This window comes from Nyctereutes procyonoides, unplaced genomic scaffold (assembly GCF_905146905.1).
Source record: "Nyctereutes procyonoides isolate TBG_1078 unplaced genomic scaffold, NYPRO_anot_genome, whole genome shotgun sequence".
Taxonomy (NCBI): Eukaryota; Metazoa; Chordata; class Mammalia; order Carnivora; family Canidae; genus Nyctereutes; species Nyctereutes procyonoides.
Genome location: NW_026575051.1, coordinates 35,925,754 through 35,951,621, shown reverse-complemented (window position 1 = coordinate 35,951,621; position 25,868 = coordinate 35,925,754). Strand labels below are relative to the sequence as shown.

Below are 25,868 nucleotides of genomic sequence, written 5' to 3'. Positions count from 1 at the left end.
TATCCCATCATTCCACCAGAAAAGAAATGCTGTCCTCAGTGTTTTCCCCAAACCTCCCATACAAACCTGGGCAAATGCTCTTCCCCAATTCTACCAGGAGGCAAATGCTGAGACTTGTTGACTCAGAAGAAGAAAGAACTGGTGTTCTTAACCTTAATCTTCAATGATCCTCTATCGAATACCTCTAATGTTAATAAGTCCATTTTACTTTAGAGTATAATTATCTACAACTACAGAACACGTCAAAATGTTAACGATTCTCAGTGCACTCTGATGATTCTGAGCCACCAGGAGTACTCACTCAGAGTACAACTTTTTAGAATTACAGAGATCATACACTCTCAAAATGTTACTCTGTGACTGAGTGTAGAGTAGTCCTAACTTGGGTAATCTACAAACCAGATCTCCACTTTCACATCTTGAATATTTAACATTTTATAAAGTAGGAAGTCACCAGGAAAATCAAAGAAGTTCAGGTTATTTTCCAAACAGGACTATCTTCTTCTTGATATACTAAAAAAAAAAATCTGATATAATGTATAAATTTTAGCAAAACAACAGACTCAGCTTAACCCATCCCAATCTTTTATACTGTAAATTAGGCTTATTTTCTCTCCTGAAGAAATCCCATTTTAAAATAGAAAACAGATGGAAGGGATGTTTGGAACAGAGGCAAAACCTTGGAAACTGCACATAACTGGACTCACAGTTATGTCAGTTTTCTTTGTAAATTTTGGAATTGTGACTTAAAAACCTGAAACATGAGGAATAGCCTAACCATATCTTATTAGGAAAGATAATGACTTTTTTGTATTCATCTGCTAAATGCTATCATGTGACTTTTTAAAATTATCAATTGTCTTCATTTAAATGGAAAGCTCATCTCCTGTACTTCACTTCCTACCCTCCCCACACACAAAATAGGTGGCCACTTGAAATAAATGAATGTCTGGCTTAACTTCTAACGTATTAGGAACTCTAGAACACACTTACTCGGTTCATAGTAATCCACGATGGACACCAAAGCATCTTGTGTGTTTGAAACTTTAAAGTTTCTCACAGCAGGAATATCAACACAAATCTGGGTTTCATTTACCTTGAAAACAATACAAAAGACTCTTAAGGGGGTGACAGATGATGTGTTCATGATAAAGCAAAAGACATTTCTTTTTCTTATCATTTTAGGAAATGGATAGAGACTAACATTTAGGGAGAATTTCTATGTGCCCAGTACTATGGTAATAAGCACTCTATATAAATTATCTCATTTAACTCATAAAACAATTCTTCAAGATTAGGTATTGTACTCACTTCCATTTTACCAAAAGCAATACTGAGAATCAGAGAGGTTAAGAAAGCAGCAAGTCCATGGATGCACGCTCCTGGGCCCTGGTGCCTTATCTAATCCCCACCTCAGGCAATGCACCCACCTTGGGTGCTGCTGATAGCTCACAGCAGCACCCTTCTCTTAAGAATTGCCCTCAGCTCAGGGGAGCAACCTCACCCAGTAAGAGGAAAGCTCCACAACCAATCATAATATTAAATAAAAACCTTAAACTTGTGTTTCATGTTCAAAATCAAGCCCATGGTATTCAAGCAGTATGTAATATATAAAAACTCTTGAACAAAGAAACAAGCTAGAGATTTTGAATGACTTTTAACAGAGTTTTGGCCAGAATGGTTTTTGAAGTCCTAAAACAAATGAGAATGTTCAGGAACTAGTTTTTTTTTAAGCGTACATATCGCTAAAGCAATATATTTCTGATTCTTACTTGGCAAAACTGGAATGAGAAACATAGGTATTCCCCCAATATAACATGAAATCCTAAGAACACTTAAGAACTCAATTTTGATTCAACCTAAAAGTTTCACAGAGATGTTAGAAAAAAGAGTAAGTTATATCCCAGAAGTTTTGAGACATACAACTACAGTCTTGAATTCTTCACTATGTTTCTCTCATATATTTTATGCACCTTATTTTTGGATCAGTAATTTTCATACAACAAAGAGAAGAGTACATGAAAATCATATAATAATTTGTATAAAGACTAAACCTCGAGAATATTCTTCTATGATTTAAGCACCTAATATATATATTTATTGCAGGAATATTAAACACTTTGGGACTTATTAAAAGCTCCATGAAAGCATTTTAAAACTCATAATTAAAGCTTTCATTGTCAACATTTACAGACATAATTTTAGCAATTCCCTAAGGCAGAGGGGTTCTCAAACTGAGACCTGGACAGAATTTTTGAAGTTACAATGTGACAATTTTTTTAATAATAAATTTCTTTTTTATTGGTGTTCAATTTGTCAACATACAGAATAACACCCTGTGCTCATCCCGTCAAGTGCCCCCCTCAGTGCCCATCACCCATTCACCCCCACCGCCCGCCCTCCTCCCCTTCCACCACCCCTAGTTCATTTCCCAGAGTTAGGAATCTTCATGTTCTGTCTCCCTTTCTGATATTTCCTACCCATTTTTTACATAGGTTTACATCTGACATGAAATAATGACTTAGTTATCAAGACTTTCATCAGGCTCATCATTAATAACCTTGTCTTTAAGTTGACTTTATAGTGATGGCTTTTTAGGGGAGACAATATAAGATTGCCACATTTGGGTCATTCAGGGGACACATAAAGCTGAAATAAAGACAAAGGAGGGGATCCCTGGGTGGCGCAGCGGTTTGGCGCCTGCCTTTGGCCCAGGGCGCGATCCTGGAGACTCGGGATCGAGTCCCACGTCGGGCTCCCGGTGCATGGAGCCTGCTTCTCCCTCTGCCTGTGTCTCTGCCTCTCTCTCTCTCTCTCATTCTGTGTGACTATCATAAATAAATAAAAATTAAAAAAAAATTTAAAAAAAAATGACACAGTAGTCATTCAAATATTTAAAAAAAAAAAAAAGACAAAGGATATAGGCCTAGAGTAGGGCAGACTTTCCAACACAATAAATGGCAGCCTTGTCACTAGTTAACCACATAAAACTCACATTTTACTACTTACAGAATCTAAATATAGGTTGAGTTTTCCATGATCATGTTCCACTTTCCTCACTGTCTCGCTCAGAGGAATCGCGTCTGAAGGCACCGTAAAACCACTGAGGAGGTTCACTTCCATCAGAGCCATGCCACTTCTAGCTGGGCCCAAAAATCTAAATCAGAGGAAAGGATGGAAAGAAGAAAATCCTTTAGGAAAAACCTAAAGCTACTGGCAAACTCTCTTCACATATAAATTAAAAATTCCAAGTATTATTCCAAGTACTTACTGTTTAGTTGAAGTAAAAAAAAAAATCACTATAGAAAATTATAAAACTGGCAATCCTTTCCTTATAGATATGAAATTCTTATGATTTTCAACCACATGAGGAATAATGACTTAGCAATGCATCTGTTTGACATGAAATGCCTGCAATGTATCAACCTTGGGCCCATATATTGTAACAAGCACAACCTGGATGCCCTTTCAGTGGGCAACTCTGTGTTCTGGGGGGGATTCCAAATTGAATTGCATTTTTAATTTTTTCAGAAGTTGGCACCACTAAGCTTTCCAGCTGAAAGCCAGGAACTGAAAAAGAAACTGAAAACTTGACCACTTAGCAGCAGACCACCGCCAGAACTTTAAGCAATCTTCTCTTCATCTGGTTTTAGAAAAAGAAGACCAGTAGGGAGAGTCTTTTCCTTTGTTCTTCAAAATGTACTTGGAGCACATTCTGTGTTTTCTTTGGCCACCTAGTGGGAATTATAAGCCTTGGAAAATTCTGTTACACTACATTGTTCTCTCACCCTGTCCTACACAATGTGAGCATCAAACAATCTGGGCACCAACAGTGTTTGGTCTCCTTTAAAATAAACAGTTTTCCAAAAATGAATAGGTGGCAAGAGCTTTTTGTTTGGAGTTGAAAGAGCCCAGTGTGGTTATGGAAAGGAGTCTGTCTACAACGTGAAAGGATCAGAACATTGTTAAGTGGGTTTCTGTTGTCCCTTCAGATGGCAAAAGCAAGAAGGGCTGGTGGAGAACCTTGCTTTTTAGAGCAACAAACCAATGGCTGCCAAACATGACTGATTGAAAAGCCATATAGTACAACTGCCGACAACAGCTGGCTCAGCAATCCCAAACAAGTGAAACCATCTGTGGAGGGATGCACTAAGCCAAAAGAGATGCTTTTGAAAACTAGTAAGTCCACTGCAGCCAGAGGTTTGTGTCTGAGCAAACATTTAAGATGAGAAGAACAGCCAATCCAATTAAATATGATGACTTTTAGTACATCATCAAAAGTGCCTTGGTTAACCTGGTCTTTCTACCAGCCCAGAGCAGAATTTGTCAAATGACCATGCCACACACAGAAAATCTTGTCCGAGATGAGTAAGGGCTTGAACCCTACTGATGGGAATAAAGTGCCTAAAATATCGGTTTTTCTTTTTATTAAGTGCCACTGAAAAATTTCACTGAAAATGTTATTTGTATTCATATCAGATTTTTCTCAGAAGACTCGTAGCAGCATCCAAACCCTCTTTATAAAACTACTACTCTCACATGAAAACTGTTCCCTTCTCTAGTTTCTCCCAAAAAAAAAAAGAGGAAAGTCATCTATCAAAGGCTATTGCCCATCTGATTCCTGATGATAGGGTAAGATTGGGACTTGTGCATCCTTTCATGAGCCCTTATAAGTAATGAGTCCCCATCATGATCTGAATCCTACTTTCACCTAATTTTCCTTATCTGTTTCTTCAATTAACCTCCCTAGGTAAACTCCCTCTCACAATTCCAAAGACTTTTCTGCTTTGCCCACTTCAAAACTAGAATTTTAACACTTATTTAGAAGATTTAAGTTTAAATTAGAAAGGAAGACAAACCGTGAGATACTCCTGAGAAACAAACTGAAGGTCACTGAAGGGAGGTGGGTGAGGGGATGGGGTAACCAGGTGACAGGCACTAAGGAGGGGACGTGACATGATGAGCACTAGGTGTTATACTGTATGTTAACAAACTGAATTTAAATTTTAAAAAGATATGTTTTTATTAATTTCTCTCTGTCTCACCTCCAAACAGTAATTTCCATGAAGACAGGGCCTGTGTCTTTTGTAGATCACCATCCAATATCTGACACAGTGTTTGGCACATAATGGAGACTCAACTGATATTTACTGAATGAATGAATGAATGAATGAATGAGAAAAGCAGGGACAATAATACTACCTGCTTTGTAAAGTTATTGTAAAGATTAAATGAGATACATGTAAAACTGCTTGATACAGGGGCTCCTGGATGGTTCAGTGGTTAAGCGTCTGCCTTCAGCTCAGGTCATGATCCCAGTGTCCTGAGCTTGAGCCCCACAGTGGGCTCCCTGCTCAGCAAGGAGCCTGCTTCTCTCTTTCTCTCCCTCTGCCCCTCCGCCCTACTCATTCCCTCTCTCTCTCTCTCTCTCTCATAAGTAAATAAAATCTTTTTAAAGAAAAGTCCTTGGTACAATGTCTGGCATGTAAGCTTGTGATAAATGTAGCTTATTATTACTTACAATAATAATAATAACTTGATACCATTATTCTGGAAAAGGACCCAATCATAAGCTTCATAAACAATAATGGGAGTTCTACGTTCTTCTCAGCTAAAAAGGAAGCCACTGAAGAAAGTCTAATATCCCCCTACTGAGGGTCAAAACTGCCCAGTAATGAAGGGACAAACACATGTGAAATTTTATACCAAAATCATGAACGTTAAAGCCCAAAAACAGTAAAGATGGTAGCAGCAATGGAGGAGATTGGATTCAAGTGATGGCTAAAAGGTTGGCCACCTGCAGAAACACCCAGTGATGACTTTAAAGTACATCTGGCAGCTCAGGACCACATCCGTGGCTTCCAGCCCAACAACAAGCAAATTTCAACTAGAACACTAGGGGGTTCAACCCTAGAATGTTCAAGAACCTTCTAAAGGATTTGCTCTCAAACTTGTGTATGCATTAGAATGACCAAGAAAGCTGAAGAAGGCAGCTTCACAGACTGAAACTGTGAAGTCAGCAGATTTGAGTTGGAACCCCTTTTCCTTTTGACTTAACAAGATCCTCAGATGTGTGGATACAGACTGAATTTAAAAATCACCTTATTAAAAAAAAAAAAAAGAATCACCTTATTAAGTACTCCTGGAAACTAAAAGTGCCTATTTAACCAAGGTGAAGACCTTCTAAGCTGGAGCATTTTCACTGTGCCTACAAAAACTATTCTCTTCGTTAAACTTGCATGTTCTTATGAAGTCTTGGGGTAAAGCATACTACTAAAGGTTAAACATAAACCTGGAATAATTATTTAAGAGAAAATTACTAACCAAGAAATAACCGATTTTTAGAGTATTAAACATGATTGGTTAACTTAAAATTTTCATTAGACTCACATTTTATGAAATTTTTCTATTCAAAGTTATAAACACAAGGAAACCTTGTAAATAATTCTGGACACATTAAAAAATACTTAAATATATATAATTAAGCAATATTTCTAGTTTGTAATCTGAAGTATATTACATAACTGAAATCTTTGTTAAATATTAACTCCTTATATTGATATAGTTAGATAACTACATATATATACATTTTCAAATCTAGGGTGCCTGGGTGGCTCAGTTGGTTAAGCATCTGACTCTTGATTTTGGCTCAGGTCACGATCTCAGAGTTGTGAGACTGAGCCCCACATCAGGCTCAGAGCTGAGCATCAGCCTGCTTAGGGTTCTTTCTCTCTCCCTCTCCCTCTGCTTAGGGTTCTTTCTCTCTTCCTCTCCCTCTGCCCTTCTCCCCATCACATGTACTCTTTCTCCCTCTCAAAAATCAATCTTAAAAATCTTTAAAAAAAAAAAAAAAAAAGAGAAAGGACTGAAGGCAATACCAACCTTGTGCATACATTCAAATTCAAGTGATTGATATCATCTTTACTGTCTTTTACAACAACATCTAAATCAAAGGCTTCTTGGTCTTGAAGGGATCTCCGTCTTCTCTGAGAACCCGAATCTTTCACATTATAAATAACATTAAACTGCAACAAATAAATAGGCATAAATAATAAGTTAGTCACAATTATTAGCAATAAACTGCCATCATTACATATTTTAAATATTAGATAATGATTCTTTTTGGTATAAAAGCAACTAGATTTGTAAAAAAAGAAAAATTAGTTTTACTAGCTAACAAAGTATCATTAACAAATATTATAAAAGTTCATAAGAATGATCTTAAAAATTGAGAAAAATTTTAGGTAATACTCCAGAACAGGTATAGACCTTCATGATATTCACAGGTATTGGGTTTTTTTTCAAAGAACATAAAATATTCACATTAGGGGAAAAGTGAAACAATTGCCTATTTCTTTCTTGAAAGCATCCACCAATTTCTAAGCTCTGCTGCCCAACTGGTGTCATTTTTCACAAACTGAAACCTTAGAAACTCAGGAAGCTAAACCAAAACAAAAATATTTAAGAGCCCTGGTTGAACAGAAAACTGTTCAACTGTTCAGTATTCTTTTTGGTTGTACAATATTTTTAAAAGATGATAAAATAAATGATGGATTTCAAGACAGTTGGATCTTTTTCAGCAAATACTCTGTGCCTACCATTAGTGAAAGGTGCTGTGGCAACACTGGGCAAATGTGAGGACAAATTTGGATTTTTTTTTTTTTTTTTTTTTGTTTCCCAAACAGTTCCTAAGATCAGAAGCTTGGAGATATACTCAAAATTTCCTACCCCTGCCTCATGCCAAGTTGAATTGGAATCTATTTCAATTTTGTAACTCTTCTACCTTCATTGATACCAAGGTTCATAAGCTTTACCATTGTTATGAAATGTATTCTCTTACACTTGAATCACACACACACACACACACACACCTTAGAACTAAACATCTAGTCCCTCTATAGATTTTCACATTTAAAAAAAAAAAAATCTTCTTTCTAGGGAACCTGGGTGGCTGAGTCGGGTAAGCATCCAACTCTTAATTTTGGCTCAGGTCATGATCTCAGGGTCGGGGGATCAAGCCCACACTGGGCTTTGTGCTCAGTGTGGAGTCTACTTGTCTCCTTGCCCTTTGCTCCTCCCCCTGCTTGCACTCTCTATCTCTAAAATGAATAAATCATTTAAAAAACAAATAAATAATAAATCTTCTTTTTAAGCCTTCATCTTTCAGACCTAAGAGTTCTAACTTTTTATTCTGCTACACACAGCTCATAGAATCCCTTCATCCCCTTGATCATTCTGCTTATCTCACTCTGGACATTCTCCAACTCTTTCTTAAACTACAATTAAAATTTTAGAATATTCTTGGAGGAGCTGAAGAATGGTTTCATAAAACTGGAGAAATGATCTCTGTTATTTCCATTATCCCCTTTCCCGTGGTATGCAATCGTCCTTTAGAGACCAAAGTCATAGGAAACAAACAAGAACTACTAGTTTTGTCCTCTGGGTCATAATTAATATGCATCTATAACTTAGTATTGGGGTTAACGTTTGACCCACGAAAAGCTCAACTGCTCTTTTAGAGAACTTTGAAACATCTTGCAGTTTATTTCCAACAGCTTAGCATTTTAGTACTTGAAAGAGGTTAACATTTACTGTAAACCTGAGAGGTTTCTTTCCTTTCTTAGTACATTCCCAGGTGACCAACTATTTAATAATTTGTTTCTCCATTATAAGAAGTGTCTATAGGTTTCTTGCCTTGTTAATTTTTCCCATTCTCACTGGTGTGAGGTGGTATCTCATTGTGGTTTTGATTTGTATTTCCCTGATGGCAAGTGATGCAGAGCATTTTCTCATGTGTATGTTGGCCATGTCTATGTCTTCCTCTGTGAGATTTCTCTTCATGTCTTTTGCCCATTTCATGATTGGATTGTTTGTTTCTTTGCTGTTGAGTTTAATAAGTTCTTTATAGATCTTGGAAACTAGCCCTTTATCTGATATGTCATTTGCAAATATCTTCTCCCATTCTGTAGGTTGTCTTTTAGTTTTGCTGACTGTATCCTTTGCTGTGCAAAAGCTTCTTATCTTGATGAAGTCCCAATAGTTCATTTTTGCTTTTGTTTCTTTTGCCTTCGTGGATGTATCTTGCAAGAAGTTGCTTTGGCCGAGTTCAAAAAGGGTGTTGCCTGTGTTCTCCTCTAGGATTTTGATGGAATCTTGTCTCACATTTAGATCTTTCATCCATTTTGAGTTTATCTTTGTGTATGGTGCAAGAGAGTGGTCTAGTTTCATTCTTCTGCATGTGGATGTCCAATTTTCCCAGCACCATTTATTGAAGAGACTGTCTTTCTTCCAATGGATAGTCTTTCCTCCTTTATCGAATATTAGTTGAGAAAAATTAACAAGGCAGGAAACCACAAATATTGTAGAGGATGCGGAGAAAAGGGAACCCTCTTACACTGTTGGTGGGAATGTGAACTGGTGCAGCCACTCTGGAAAACTGTGTGGAGGTTCCTCAAAGAGTTAAAAATAGACCTGCCCTACGACCCAGCAATTGCACTGTTGGGGATTTACCCCAAAGATACAGATGCAATGAAACGCCGGGACACCTGCACCCCGATGTTTATAGCAGCAATGGCCACAATAGCCAAACTGTGGAAGGAGCCTCGGTGTCCATCGAAAGATGAGTGGATAAAGAAGATGTGGTTTATGTATACAATGGAATATTACTCAGCCATTAGAAATGACAAATACCCACCATTTGCTTCAACGTGGATGGAACTGGAGGGTATTATGCTGAGTGAAGTAAGTCAATTGGAGAAGGACAAACATTATATGTTCTCATTCATTTGGGGAATATAAATAATAGTGAAAGGGAATATAAGGGGAGGGAGAAGAAATGTGTGGGAAATATCAGAAAGGCAGACAGAACATAAAGACTCCTAACTCTGGGAAACAAACTAGGGGTGGTAGAAGGGGAGGAGGGCGGGGGGTGGGAGTGAATGGGTGACGGGCACTGGGTGTTATTCTGTAGGTTGGTAAATTGAACACCAATAAAAAATAAATTAAAAAAAAGAAACTGTGAAATAGGAGAAGCAAGAGAGACTTTTCACATTAAACCATTTATTACTTTTGGAAAAAAAAAAAAAGAAGTGTCTATAGGTATCTACCTTTTGTTTTCTGCATTGTTGATACAGATTTGGAGTAGTGAGCATTCTGACCAGTAGGTACCACATTTACTCCTGTGTTCTTCCAAGCTCAGCTAAGACTCATTTGGCTTCAGTAATTTATCTACATTCAGTTTAATCAAGACTGAATGCCAACCAATTTGGTGATTTAAGTACACATAATTTTTAAATTACATCTAAAATATCCTGTGTATTTACTTTTGGATATTCTGTTTGCTTTAAAAGACTTCTTGAGAATGAGAATTTTCACATGGCCTCTGTTAGTAAAGATAAATATAAATTATTCACTCTTTTCTCTTTCTATCCTTTTTGTTCAATATGTCCTTTTAACTGTGATCATTTTTCCTTGCCTTTTAAAAAACATTTACAACTGTGCTTTGAATATTATACAAATAATCTTAGAATTATTTGGAAGTTTTGAAATCATACCTGACCATCTATCTGCCCTACTCAGCAAGTATACTTTTTCTTTCAACTAAAACAGTTGTCCTGGTTTTGGGAAAGTACCTTTTCTCTATAATAGCATTTTTTTAACTTTCTCAGTAAATCTTTCAGGGTTTATTTGGTTTGTATACTTTAACCAAGCACATAACCTTTTTTGGTCCTATAACATATTATTTTTGGTTTCCAAAAGGATTATGTCAAGTCCCTATAATTTTCAATGTATTAAGTAGTATAATAACTATTCCATTCAGGATTTTACATACGACTTCCATTTTATTTTTTTATAATAATTTATTTTTTATTGGTGTTCAATTTGCCAACATACAGAATAACACCCAATGCTCATCCCATCAAGTGCTCACCTCAGTGCCCATCACCCAGTCACCCCCACCCCTCGCCCACCTCCCCTTCCACCACCCCTAGTTCGTTTCCCAGAGTTAGGAGTCTTTCATGTTCTTTCTCCCTTTCTGATATTTCCCACTCATTTTTTCTCCTTTCCCCTTTATTCCCTTTCACTATTTTTTATATTCCCCAAATGAATGAGACCATATAATGTTTGTCCTTCTCTGATTGACTTATTTCACTCAGCATAGCCTCCTGTTCCATCCACGTCGAAGCAAATGATGGGTATTTGTCATTTCTAATGGCTGAGTAATAGTCCATTGTATACATAAACCACATCTTCTTTATCCATTCTACTGCACCATTAAGGGTAAGTTTTTTTTTTTTCATTTTATTCTTATAGCAAAGCACTGAATGTATCATGCTCTAATTGTTTTATTTACTATTATATAAGATTTTATTTTTTAATTTAAATTCAATTAGCCAACAATTATATAAGATTTTACATTAAAGGGACACATTTTCCATCTTCAAGTCAATTCCTTATAATACCATGTTGAACTTTATATTGTTAGATGAATATTAAGAAGTTACAGGCAAAATTTACTGCATTTATTATCAAGTCATAGTAGAAACTGAGATTCCTGAGCTGTATTTTCACAAAAAAGATGGGAGTTCCAACAACTTGCATGAATCATATTGGAAGTTAGGAAACTTCAAAAAGCATATAATACTCGAGAAATATTTTTCAGATTATCAATCCATTTGGCTGTTGTCTACTGACTAGAAGTAACATCTCTAATACTTTTTATTAAAAAGAGTGATTTATCTTACCTAAGTCACAGATCTACATCCTTAAGAATTTTATACATTATCTAAGTTACAGATATAGCAGTACCCCAAACAAAAGAATTATCATCACAAGTCATATTGAACTAAACAAAAATAAACATTGTTACATACCTGACAAATAGCAAATCCAAAACCACTTGCGGAAATATTAACTGCAGTTGGCTGTGCCACAGCAAGCTGAATAAAGATAGAAAAAAGGTGAACAAGGCTCCATATCTAGAACCTTCCAGATAGCACAAGAAATCAGTGTTATCCCTCGCTAGGAGTATAAGCCAACTGTGAAAAGCTCTAAGAATTGTACATGGCCTCACATGTCAGCTATAGGCCAACCAGGTAAGAGAGATGAAGGCAAAGGAAAGGCCCACTCTTCACTCACCCTCATCTCTACCCTTTGAAGAGGTGATAGGGCTGCCTGCCCTTCAATAGGTGCTGAAGCAAGAGATACAAGAAACAAAAATCATCTCACTCCTCCAATCTCCCTTGGTCAGCACCTAATCCTCTGGCCCTCCTGGAACACAGTGGTGCATGATCACTGTACTTTAGTTAACACAACTCCTTTTTCTTTCACCATCAACCCTCTTCCTCAGTTTCCAGCCTTGAAGTTATCACTTTCATCCATTATTCTCAGCTTCCCACCAGGTTAACCACAGGAATAAAGTTAGGGTCTATGATATGCCTTTATCCTATTTTAAAGTAAGAATCCTACTATTGATTCTATCAATCTCCTAAGAGGACATGCGGTACAGCTGGAAAGAATATGGTCAGAAATCATGGGTTCAAATCTTAGCTTTACTGTTAGTAGCAACATGATCTTGATTAAGTTACTTAACCTCTCTCAACCTGTTTTATCATGTGTATGGGAGGGACCAAAGTACTTACTTTCTTAGTGTTGGTTTGAGAAGCAAATGTAATAGCACATGTAAAGAAATCTGGCACAATGCCTGCAAAGAATAGGAACTCAGCAGGTGTTCATTCCTTTCCCAACATGATAGAGCCCATATTTTCTCCTTTTCAAAATCTTTCCAAAGTTCTTATCCCTTCCTTTCTTCCCCAGCTCAGCAAATTCAACCAAAGGAGTGCACTCCTTCCTCCCAGTCTCTTTACAGAGCTCTAGAGACAAGTTTTTGTTGAAGTCAATAGAATGGAAATAAAATAGCATTCCAACATAAGGAATCACCTGCATTTAATTTTAAATAACCACCCCCTTGTCCACACCTCTGCCGTCTGGAGGAGAAAGCGGTTCTTTGCGTCAATCCGAAACTTTACAGGACTTGGTGAACTGGGCCCCATCACAGTCACTTGGATGTTTGTCCTTTCTGTGTTCATTAGGGCTACAAATTCAGATAGGGCCTTCAAGGCTATGATAGTGTCCTATAGAGGAAAGAAAAGCATGTGTGCATATAAGTATACATCAAGGTCACCAAAGAGTAAAGGTAGCAATGTTTAGGACACCCACAATGCATTCGTTCACCTTCCTTGGGGGTGCAGCTCTCCTTTATTCATTTCTTAATGTCCTTGAACTACAGTACAGGAGAGGTTTGGAAGGTATCTACTGACTAAAACTGAATATCTAAAAAAAAAAAAAAAAAAAAAAAAGAAAGAAAGAAAAGAGAAAAAAAACTGAATATCTACTGTATTGGTTACCACATATGAAAGATGGCCCATATAGATGGGGAACTCATTTATTTTGTATACATATCACATATGTTTACATCTGTGATGAGAAAAAGATTAAAATTGGCAATTTAGACCTTTGACTTAAGGTACTAAATTTTTAAATTGCCAATTTTATGAAGTCATGAGAAAAGCAACCACTTACTTCTTTTAAAAACATACATATATGTTTAAACTATTATTTAGTTTAAAAAAGGAAAACCTACCATCACTCACCTGAGTAGATGCAAAACCTCCCAAACTATTTCTTTGCCTGCTTAGCCACCTCATAATAGGGATTCCCTCAGAAACCCGATACTGCATGAAGTGTGAAAGCAGTGCATAGGCTGCAACTTCAATATCCAGGGAACGTGGCTGCCAGGATTCAGAAAGTTTAGACTCTGATGACACCCAGAATTGCATGCCTCCTGCAGGAGACAAGTAATAATAGTCTGATGAATGGAGCAAAAATTACATTTTATACCATTAAATATTCCTACACAGGTCCAAGTTCTACCTGACTGGCATAAATATATACATATATAGAGAGACATATGTCTATATATTTATGCCATGCAAATATATGGGTATTCACAAACACAGACACACATGTTGTAAACATGTACGTCTAGGTCACTTTCTAAACTATTACAACTTGGAAATTTTCATCTTTTTCCTCATTTTGAGGATGTTTTGATAAAAATAATTTCCCAAGAGAAATTCCACATGTTTGGCTTGAGACTAAACAGCTATAAATAAAAGAGAAACATACTATACTCCAGAAGATAATGTACATAACTTTTCTGACTAGGCCATCCCAAGAAATATTTTAGGACACATTAGAAAGAACCCTGTTCTGGGAATCTGCCATTAGCCAGCTCTAATATTCCCAGAAACCTCTCCTTTTTTTCATTATCTGAAATTTGGTGTTATAAGTTCAAAATCCAAGTTCCCAAGAAAAAAATGAAGGACCTTTAGCCAATTCAACAATCTTCCTAGAGATATTCCTACTACCCTCAGAGGAACCTCTTACTTGGCGCCCCCTCCCCCATCTCAAATATTACTCTTTAGATGATGATCACACTCAGGTGGAATGTGAAATAACTACCACTTAGACAAGCAGAGAAGAAATGTCAAGACCTACAGTCTCCATGCAACAATCTAGTCCCCAGCACTGCAACAGGCACTAAAGATAATAAGAATTCAATCTAAGTTACTGTTAACAATAATGCAATATTTTTTATAGTCTTCAAAATCTCGAAGCACTTTCAACAATTATCCCTTCTTGAATTAACAGGGCTTCGAACTGGTGAACATTACCTAAAGTTACTTCTCCCCACTCATCCCCATATCTGTCTGTCTGTCTCTCTCTCTCACACACACACACACACCCCCCTACCTGGATCCCTGAGGCCATTTGGGAAGTAGCAACACCTGTACTTTTAATCCTGTTGTAGCCCATTAAAAAAAAAAAAAAGTCATCCAACTCACTAACAGCATTTTCTGGCATTTGCATTTCTATTAATTAGCATTTTGCTGGGTATTATTCACATTTTATAGTCAGGAAAACTGAACTTCATAAAAGTAGCATAACTAGAATTTGAACCCAAGTCTCTCCACAACCCAATGTCCTAAAATAACCACTCAAAGCCACCAAACCAGAAATGGAACCAGATAACTCAAAAGGTAACTGACATATAGGACATATCTAAAAGAAGGAAATACCCAGGCCCTGAAATTCTTTATAAAATGCAAGGAGAACAAAAGCAGCCATGTCAGACCTCTCTGACTCATCTGTATTTCATTTACCATCCCATTTAGAAGAGGTAAATGAAAAAAAAAAAAAGAAGAAGAAGAAGAAGAAGAAGAAGAAAGAGGTAAATGTTGTCATCTTCATACCTGGCTTACAAAACTTTCTCACATAACTCATATATTTCATAATGCATAGCAGTCTAATAATCTCAAATGACCCCATGCATTACCTTCTTGTTCTGCTCTCCAAGTCAGCATATTCAACGCTTCCTTGGCTTTAGGGCTCCCCACGGATGACAGTGCATATGTTATAAGAGCTAGAGTATAATTGTCTGAAATTCCTCTATTAAATGCAGACTCCAAAAAGTTGATAGATTCTTGCACATCAATATTAGGCTTGGAAAAAAAAACATATATTTTACTATTCAAAGTAACCCATTACCACACATTTAAACAAAAAGCATTTTCAAACATTCATTCAAAAAATAATTTCAGTGTCTGTTTAAGCACCTGACTTCGTCCTAGGCAATGGGAATCAATGATGATCACAGACATTTTAAGATTTGCTATTCATTTTAAAAATAACACTGCTTTGAAAGAGAAATAAAAGAATCATATCTATTTACAAATGCACCAAAAATAAGAAAATACCTAGGAATAAACCCAACCAAAGAGATGAAGGACTTATACTCTAAAACCTACAAAACGCTGACAAAAGAAATTGAAGCAACACAAAGAAGCAGAAAGACATTCCATACTCATGGATTGAAAGAACAAATATTGTTAAAATGTCTATACTTCCCAAAGCAATCCACACATTTAGTGGAATCTCTATTAAAATATCACCAGCATTTTTCACAAAGCTAAAAAACAATCCTAAAATATGTATGGAAGCACAAAAGATCCCAAATAGCCAAGGCAATCTTGAAAGACAAAAGCACAGCTAGAGGCATCACAATTCCAGACTTCTAGTTATATTACAAAACTGTAGTCATCAAAACAGTATAGTAAGGGACAAAAATAGACACATACATCAACAGAATGGAATACATATCTCAGAAATGAACCAACAACTATGAGTCAGTTAATCTTCAACAAAGCAGTAAAGAATATCCAATGAGAAAAAGACTATCTCTTCAACAAATGGCATTGGGAAAACTGGACAGCTACATGCAAAAGAATGAAACTGGACCACTTTCTTACACCACACACAAAAATAAATTCAAAATTGATTAAAGACCTAAATGTGACACCTGAAGCCATAAAAATACTAGAAGAAAATATAGTAGCCTCTTTGACATCAGCCAGAGCAACTTCTTTCTAGATAGGTTTCCTGAGACAAGGGAAACAAAAAAAAATATAAACTACTGGGACTACATCAAAATAAAAAGCTTCTTCTGTATGCCAAGGAAACAATCAACAAAACTAAAAGACAACCAACAAAATGGGAGAAGATATTTTCAAGTGACATATCTGATAAAGGATTAGTATCCAAAATATATAAAGAACTGATATAATTCAACACCCAAAAAACAAATAATCCCATTAAAAATGGGCAGAAGAGGGGAACCTGGCTGGCTTGGTCATGGAACATAAACTCCTGGATGGCTCAGTTGACTGAGCATCCAGCTCTTGATTCCAGCCCGGGTCATGATTTTGGCATAGGGTTCTGTGCTCAGTGGGGATTCTGCTTGAGGATTCTCTCCCTTTCCCTATTCCTCTCCTTGCTTGCATACTCTCACTCAAATAAATAAATAAATCTTTAAAAACAATAGGCAGAAGATACTGCTCCAAAGAAGACATTCAGATGGCCAATAAACATTTGAAAAAGTGATCATCACTAATCATCAAGGAAAGCAAATCAAAACTACAATGAGATATCACCTCACACCTGGCTAAAATCAACAACACAAGAAATAACAGGTGTTGGTGAGGATGTGAAGAAAGGAGAACTCTCTTGTACTGTCGGTGGGAATGCAAACTGATACAGTCACTCTGGAAAACAGCATAGATGTTCCTCAGAATATTAAAAATAGAGCTACCCTGTAATCCAACAATTGCACTAAGAATACAAAAATATTAATTCAAAAGGATACATGCACTCTGATGTTTATAGATGCATTGTCTACAATAGCCTAGATATGGAAGCAGCCCAAGTGTCCATCAACCGATGAATGGATAAAGAAGATGTATATGTGTGCATGTGTACAAAATGTAATACTACCCAGCCATAAAATAGAATGGAGTCTTGCCATTTACAATGACATGGATGGAGCTAGAAAATATAATGCTAAGTGAAGTAAGTTAGTCAGAGAAAGACAAATACCTATGATTTCACTCATATGTGGAATTTAAGAAATAAAACAAATGAATAAAGGGGAAAAAAGAGAGGCAAACCAAAAATCAGACTCTTCACTATAGAGAACAAACTGATGGTTACCAGAGGGGAGGAGGGAGAGAGATGGGTGAAACAGAGGATGGGGATTAAGACGTACACTTGTAATGAGCACTAGGTGCTGTATGGAAGTGCAGAATTACTATATTGTACACCTGAAACTAGTATTACACTGTATGTTAACTACCTGAAATTTAAGTAAATACAAAGAAAGAAAAGGAAAGATTCAAAAAAAAAAAAAAGAAAAAAGCACTACTTTTCAGTTTCTGAGTAAATAGGCACCATTCCCTAGAAGGAATAAGAAATAAAAAGAATTTTTGTCAGGGTTTCTACCATCGATTATCATGAACTCAGATGACAGCAAAAAATACAGCTTTTTTACTCATATCTGATCTGAGGTGTTGAAGCTCTACGCTCAGGGAAAAGGTACATTTCCATGTGCCTAGTACTGGACTAGCGAAATAGTATGAGTTTACTAGTAGGAGCTTACTATCAAGAATGGCTGTTTTCAATCATGTGAAATGCAGTTGCCATTAAACCAGTAAAGCCATCAATCACTGAGACAGTTCTGGAGCAAAATCAAACTTATTAGCATAACTTCCCATGCATACTCATTCTCATCCAGATGTCCATGCCCATTTAACATGATTTTTAGAGAGTGGGTATACTTTGCACTAAATTAGCAGATGTTGTAATTGCTCCAGGATATTTTAGAAACAAACAAAAATCCTTCACCACCTGAATGTGCTAGAATTCATTCCCAAATTCTGAAGAATTTTTAGTCCCCTAAGAAGTTAGCCTTTCCAATGATAAAATATGTATTAATTTATCTTACCAATAGCAAGTATAACAGCATTTATATTAGAAAGCATTCTTAGTTATTCTGAAAGAGTGGGTTCATATTTTCATTCTCAGATTTAAGAATATGGTCACAAATGCAAAGCAAAAAGATGCCCAAATTCAGATCTCCAATGTGATGTAAAATTGCAAAACTCTTTAAGTCTCCAGACACATTCTTGACCTATCAAGATCTACCTTCCTTGTTATTTTCCACCCATCACTTATTAAATTAAAGATTAAATACCTGATACTTTTTATATCCCAGGAGAGAAGTCACAATATAAGCTGTAAGCGTTACTGGACTTTTATTGCCACCTTGAAGCTCACTATGGATCACTCTTCCTGGCTCCCAAAATTCACCGTTGGATTTCTGACGTCCTTTGAGCCAAGTATATGTTCTGTGTAATACATTCTGATCAATATCTATGTAAGGATCAGCTTCAAGGAAACATCTTAACACAAAGGCTGACAACCTAGGTGAAAAAGTAGAAAAGTTGCATAAAATACACATTATAAGTCTTCTAAGTAACACTGAGCAAGAAAACAACAATAACAACATTTTTTCTCGACCACAAGATTCACAGAAGGATAATCCCTGAAGAAGGAACAAAGGGAAGAAAGGCAACAAAGAGACAACATAAACATCTCAGTCTTGCTGGTAGACACAGTTTCCACTTGAGCGTGGCCAAAAAATTCCAGGTCAACTCCCAAAATACCAGATTTGGGAAGACTTAGAAATCATCTAATCTCCTACACACACTATTTTATAGGTTGAGAATTCGACACTCTGGGAGAATTAAATTGTCCAAGGTTATCATCATTGGACTGTTCTAGGTATTTACTAAGGAATATCCCATTACATACTTTGCTCAGCCCTAAACCTACGGATGAAGTATATATAGTTCACAGTCAATCTGTAGTACTTTAAAAAAAAAAAATCTGTAGTACTTTTAACTAGAGAAAATGGATATTTTCTCTCCTATAGGACAGGAGTCAGAAAATTACAGCCTCTGAACCAAATCTGTCTGAGCCAAATCTGGTCCAATCCATCCCAGAGTCTATTTACATATGCCTCCCTTCTACCACCCTCCCCTTGAGAATGTTTTTTAAAAGAAGAAGGAAAGAGAAGGGGAAGGGAGGGGAGAAAAAACAACATGCAACGGAGACTCAATGTGGCCTGCAGTGCCTAACATATTTACTATCTGAGCCTTTACAGAAAGAATTTGCCAAAGCCTGCTACAGAACAATAAATATTTATGTGAAAAGATCATCAAGCAATAAAACACAGAAACCTTTCTATTTATGGATCTATATTCTGACACAGGCCAAAAGAAAATTTGAAGCAGATATGGCTCCCCCCTATGAAATGTTTAGGTGTGATAAATCTTAATATTCAGTAATATCTGATCCTCTTTTACTTTGGAATATGCAGAAAAATTCACTTCTTGGCCCTTTTGAAGTCAAGCACAGCCATGTGACCAGCTCTGATAATGATAAAGTCAGAAGTAATGTTGTACCCAGGCAAAAGTACCTAATGACCAGTGTTGGATACTCCAGCCTTCTGTTTCCAGGCTGGAGCAGACCTAGAGATTCCTTGGGGAGATGGTGGCAGCTGAGCAAAGACTATAGAGCCCCCTGCTGACCCACAGTGGAAATGCAGCACAAGCAAGAAAGAAGCTCTTGTTAATTAAGCTACTAAGATTTTAGGGGGTTGTTGTTATTACCATAGCATGCATGTCTAACCTGACTGTTACAGCTAATCAATCTTCTTCTGGGTGAAATGTAGAATTGTCAATAGTGCAAGGAGAGAAAATAATTATCCAAAATCAGCCACAGAGAGATTCCATTCTGGAGGAGATCTGGATTCTTATTACTTAATTCCATCACTGTTTTTCACAAAAAATAATCTTAAAGAAACTATGTTGACTATGTTAATACAAAATTTGTATTGATCATGTCCGATTAAGAAATGAACTATGTCGAGGTGCCTGGGTGGCTCAGTCGGTTAAACAACGGACTCCTGATCTCAAGATCATGAGATTGAGCCCCATCAATTCACATTAGGTATGGAGCCTGCTTAAGATTCACTTTCTCCCTCTCCCTCTGTTTCTCACTCTCCTCTCCTGCTCACGTGCTCCCTCTCTCTATCTCTAAAAACAAAACAAGGGATCCCTGAGTGGCGTAGCAGTTTGGCGCCTGCCTTTGGCCCAGGGCACGATCCTGGAGACCCAGGATCGAGTCCCACATCGGGCTCCCGGTGCATGGAGCCTGCTTCTCCCTCTGCCTATGTCTCTGCACCTCTCTCTCTCTCTCTCTCTGTGACTTTCATAAATAAATAAAAATTTAAAAAAAAATTAAAAAAACAAAAAAAAAATAAAATAAAATAAAAACAAATAAAAACAAAACTATGTCACAATCAATATCTCTAACCAGTTTTTCTTGTCAACTGCACCATCATCATAAAGTACTTTTATTACTTTTCGCACAAAAAAAGGATTTATGACTTATCTTTTCTCAATAAAAACATTTTACTTATTAATGTGTTAAAACTGTATGTAAAAAGGAAAATCTCTTTTAAAAGAGGAAAAGCAACCTACACTATACACTATAGGAACACATCTGTCCGTTTCATGGCCATTTTGACCTAATGAGAGCTCATACATGACAGACTTGTTCTGTTAGTAAAAACACTTACCAAGTGGGAGCCCTTGTGTAGCACAGTTGGATAAATGTCTAATGCTGGATGTCAGCTCAGGTCATGATCTCAGGATCTTGAGATCAAGCCTCCAGTCAGGCTCTGAGCTCAGTGAGGAGTCTGCTAGTTTCTCTTTCCTTCTCCCAATGCCCCTCCGTGCACTCACTCACACTCTCTCACTCAAATAAATAAATAAATATTTAAAAACAAACAAATGTACTTACCAAGTGCTCCCAGAGGGATCATCATTCCCAAAAGCACTGAAAGAGCCATCTTCCCTCTGATAGAGAAGTTCTCTCTGGTAACCTGAAGACATAAAAGCAGATAACGTAATCACAACTTGAAATGAATGAAAGTTTCTAATCATGACTTCATACTGAGGAAACATGAACAGAGAATGGAAAGGAAGATACCAAATCAACAACTAATATTAAATACTTTCTGTGTTAAGTGCTGTGAGAGATAAAATATCAAGACTTTTCAAGCAGAATTTGCAATATAAGAACTGTAATAGCTTCAAATTAAATTCAGAAGAATATTACAACAGAGACAACAATTCTAGCCAGTTAAAAGGAAGCAAACTAGTCCAACTCAATTTCAGCTGAGGTCATGATCTTAGAGTTGTAAGATGGAGCCCAGGTTGAGCTCCACACTCAGTGCAGAGTCTGCTTAAGAGTCTCTCTTCCTGGGATCCCTGGGTGGCGCAGCGGTTTAGCGTCTGCCTTTGGCCCAGGACGCGATCCTGGAGACCCGGGATCGAATCCCACGTCGGGCTCCCGGTGCACGGAGCCTGCTTCTCCCTCTGCCTGTGTCTCTGCCTCTCTCTCTGTGTGTGTGACTATCATAAATAAAATAAAAATTTAAAAAAAAAAAAGAGTCTCTCTTCCTGTGCCCCTCCCCCAAACACGCATGCAGTCTAAATAAATAAATAAATAAATAAAATCTTTAAAAGCAAGCAAACTAAAGGCCAAGATTTATTTAACTCTAATGTTAACTACAACAGTTTCCATGCTTAATCATCTAAAATTATTTGCTACCTAAGAAAAATACTATCTAAACTATCATAAATAAGGTTCAGGGCTAAAAGGAAAAGTAAAAATACTTCCTATTTTTAGGCCAACAACAGAAGGGGAAAATAGCTAAATAATCTAAGACAACTGCTTTAAAATATTTTGGCCATAGATCAACTGGCCTACCCACCACATCGACTCCATATTCTCACTAAAAAAAAAAAGAAAAAAGAACCCGGCAGTGGTAATGAAGTCTTACTATAGAAGTAAATTGAGAAGGGGGTTAAGGCTCATATAGCTGCTTTAATAAAAGCAGATGTTTCATATTCACAAATAAATGGTTGCAAATAAGACAGATGTTTCATATTCACAAAGCAATGCATGCAGTCTCAAAGACCAATGACCAAAAAAATCACAGGCCAAACACTAAAAGATTCACCAAACAACCCACAACAAACTAAGTTGCTAAAAATGAAAGTAAAATAGCAATAATTTATCATTAGAAAGCAAGCATAAGCAGGAGCCAAAAATATGTCTAACTCAAGGCATTATCAATGATTCTCTGATAACCAAGAACTCTTCCTGTAGGGATCCCTGGGTGGCGCAGTGGTTTGGCGCCTGCCTTTGGCCCAGGGCGTGATCCTGGAGACCCGGGATCGAATCCCACGTCGGGCTCCTGGTACATGGAGCCTGCTTCTCCCTCTGCCTGTGTCTCTGCCTCTCTCTCTCTCTCTCTCTCTCTATCATAAATAAATAAAAATTTAAAAAAAAAAGAACTCTTGCTGTAAATTACAGGACTCTACTATAGGCAGGTGACATCACACAGTATGAACTTTGCAGCATGGTCACATAGAGCCTGGAAACCATAAGCATTTATAAAATATTGAATTCAATCCCTAGTAAACTCTAGTAACAAAAAAAAGTTTAATCTATGAATACTACATTTTAGAAGCATCAATAACTATAAGTAATTATTCATATTTAACTAACATAACATGAGCATTAATGGTTTAAAATTACAGTTAATCTGCTCTTGCCATGTCCCAAACTTTCCTCCTTGAGCCCTTCCCCAGAAACCCCAGATCTGAGCATCTGATTTAAGCAATAAGACAAAGTAGGTAAAAAACAAGACTCTGTTTCATGGTGATCTTTAAGACCTATAGTAAAAGAAATATAAACAACATTTTGGTAATGTCAGAATTTCTCTTTAATTTAAAGAATGGGGCTAGAATCTTGATATTTGAAACTGAAATATTAAGGCATAATAATTAAATATCCGATCTTGATCCAACACTATGTCTCAGGAACTGTTCGAAGCCCTTTCAGGTATGAACTTAGGTAATTCTCACAACTCTATGATGTAGATGCTATTTAGAGACAGTATCTTCAGAGATGGGGACACTGGTACTCAGAGCACACCAAGTGCAAGGTCATGCAGCCGGAAGGTATTGAAGCCAGAAACTAGCCAAGGTCTATGTCCCCAAAGCTGCTGTTTCCTGCTAACTCACAGAGCTTTTTCAGTGATTAATGTATGAAAAGTCCTCAGCACTGCACCTATTTTATACGGCAAGCTCTCAATAAACAAGAAGTATCACTCCATACCAAGGACATAGGAAAAGGCTTTCTAACACCCAATTTTTTTAAAAAATATGTACTAAATAAGACCACAAAAAAATTCTTTAAACTTTTCCATGGCAAAACACACTACTGACAAAGTTAAAAGGTGATAAGTTAGAAGAATATATGTGCTACACACAGATAAGTGGCTAATGTCCCTAATATTAACATATAAATTATATAATAAATTATATATATCCTTATGTATTATTACTGCATACCTATACATATATAAAGTAGCTTTTAAGTACTTTTAAGTTTAAAGAAAAAGAGTAAAATCCTACAAAAAAGAAAATGGACAAAAGACAAGAACAATTTCACAAAAAAAGCAAAGAGAGATGGACTTCAATATGTGGGAAAATGTTCAACTTCATCATAAGTGCAATCCAAATTAAATACCATTTCTCTGAACTAGGGGTGGTGGAAGAGGAGGAGGGCGGGGGGTGGGGGTGAATGGGTGACGGGCACTGAGGGGGGCACTTGACGGGATGAGCACTGGGTATTATTCTGTATGTTGGCAAATTGAACACCAATAAAAAATAAATTATTATTAATAAATAAATAAATAAATACCATTTCTCACCCATCCTATTAGCAAAGATTCAAAAGTCTGGCCACTCATTCTGTTGGGAAGGCTGTAAGGAAACCAATACCTTGTTCACTGCTACAGGGAACTCAGAATGGTACAACTGCTATAGGGGAGTGTTACACCTTTTGACCCAATAATCCCTCTTCTTAGATTATACCCTTAAGATATACCTTCAACAATACAAAAAATACGTATGCAAAAAATTATTCATTGCATTATTTGTAATTGCAAAAATACTGGAACTACCTAAATGCCTCCTAACTGGAGATTGCTTAAGTAAACTCAAACTGTAGTACATACACACAGTAGAGTCTATGCAATTGTGAAAAAAGATGAGAAATAGCTCTCTGAACTCATACAGGTTGATTTCCTGGATGCACAGTTAAGTGGAAAAGTATAGTACGCTACTTTTTGTGTAAGAAAAAGAGGAAATAAGAAAATATATATGCATATGTTAATTTCTGCAGAAAGAGAGAGAGAGAAAGAAACTAGAAACTAATGAAGTTACCCACAAGGGGCTGGGAGAAGGGATACAAGAGGGAGAGATACCCCTTTTAGAGTATGTTGGACTTTTGGAAGCATATTAATGTTCTACATATTCAAAAAAGAAAACAAACAAGAATAGGAAAAAAAAATGATAGGCATTATTAACACTAGTTCACTCCACCCTGTTTTAGTTTTCCAAACCTTGAAAAAAACACAGCATATAATCTCTTCCTTTTTCAGAGGCAGTAAGGGTTCACAGAAAAGCAGAAAAACTTTCTAGTGTTTACAAAGGAAATTAGCAAAAGAATCCAAGACATTATTCAATTTCCAATTCAGGACTAAATCCACCAGATAGCAGAGTTTAACTGTGAACTCAATCTGACAGAGGAAGGAAAGAGAGAGGAAGGCAAGAGAGAGAGGAGAGGAGGAGAGGGGACACTAGGGCTGGAGAGGAGAGGAAAAAGAAGAAAAGAAAGCTTTCAGGACCCACCATCACTACAGGAAACATCTCTGTGAGAAGGACCAGCTTCTAAAGAGAGGACCATGTGCCTCCAAGCCCCTAAGTCACGTCAACAACTGCAGTTCCAAGTATGAGTTATTGTAAAACCAGAGAGATGAGATCATGCAGATGAGATCAGTGCTTATGGAAATTACCCCTCAGGTGGCTGACCTCCAGCAGTCCCCATTTTAATATCAACAACTCCTCTACAGTGCAGCCAGCCCAGAGGAGGGGGAGGACTCGAAGACAATCTCCAATTGCAGAGTGCATTTCTTGAGCTGGCTTAGATGACACTGAGACTCCAAACCTCCAGCTCTGCTCCCATAGCAGAACAAAGGAAAGAATCAGAACCTAGAGAGAGGAACTAATATGACTCTTCTAGTAGGAATATCCTGTGAAGTTTCCTTCCTCACCTTAAATCAGCCATGCATCCTTAGAGAATCCTCAACTGCTTCTCTTGCAAATCAACCATGCCACAAGCAGTGAAGGACATTGTTGACTCAGCTGTGATGTTCACTATTAATACAATTCAACATTCAAGCATAGTCACCTCAGTTGGAGACTTTTCGT

At 37.0% G+C, this 25,868-nt stretch overlaps 1 protein-coding gene across 1 annotated transcript in view; it reads right to left on the bottom strand.

Moving 5' to 3' along the window:
• CD109 (CD109 molecule) overlaps nt 1-25,868 on the bottom strand; it is a 131,598-nt gene that overhangs the window by 6,155 nt on the left and 99,575 nt on the right. Inside the window, exons 24-32 of the mRNA XM_055330053.1 lie at nt 21,322-21,403; nt 18,647-18,875; nt 15,398-15,563; nt 13,653-13,843; nt 12,978-13,133; nt 11,874-11,939; nt 6,883-7,025; nt 3,010-3,157; nt 994-1,096 (exon numbers count right to left, since the gene is read on the bottom strand). Coding sequence (XP_055186028.1) covers nt 994-1,096; nt 3,010-3,157; nt 6,883-7,025; nt 11,874-11,939; nt 12,978-13,133; nt 13,653-13,843; nt 15,398-15,563; nt 18,647-18,875; nt 21,322-21,403 — 1,284 coding nt within the window. The remainder of the gene's footprint in view (nt 1-993; nt 1,097-3,009; nt 3,158-6,882; nt 7,026-11,873; nt 11,940-12,977; nt 13,134-13,652; nt 13,844-15,397; nt 15,564-18,646; nt 18,876-21,321; nt 21,404-25,868) is intronic.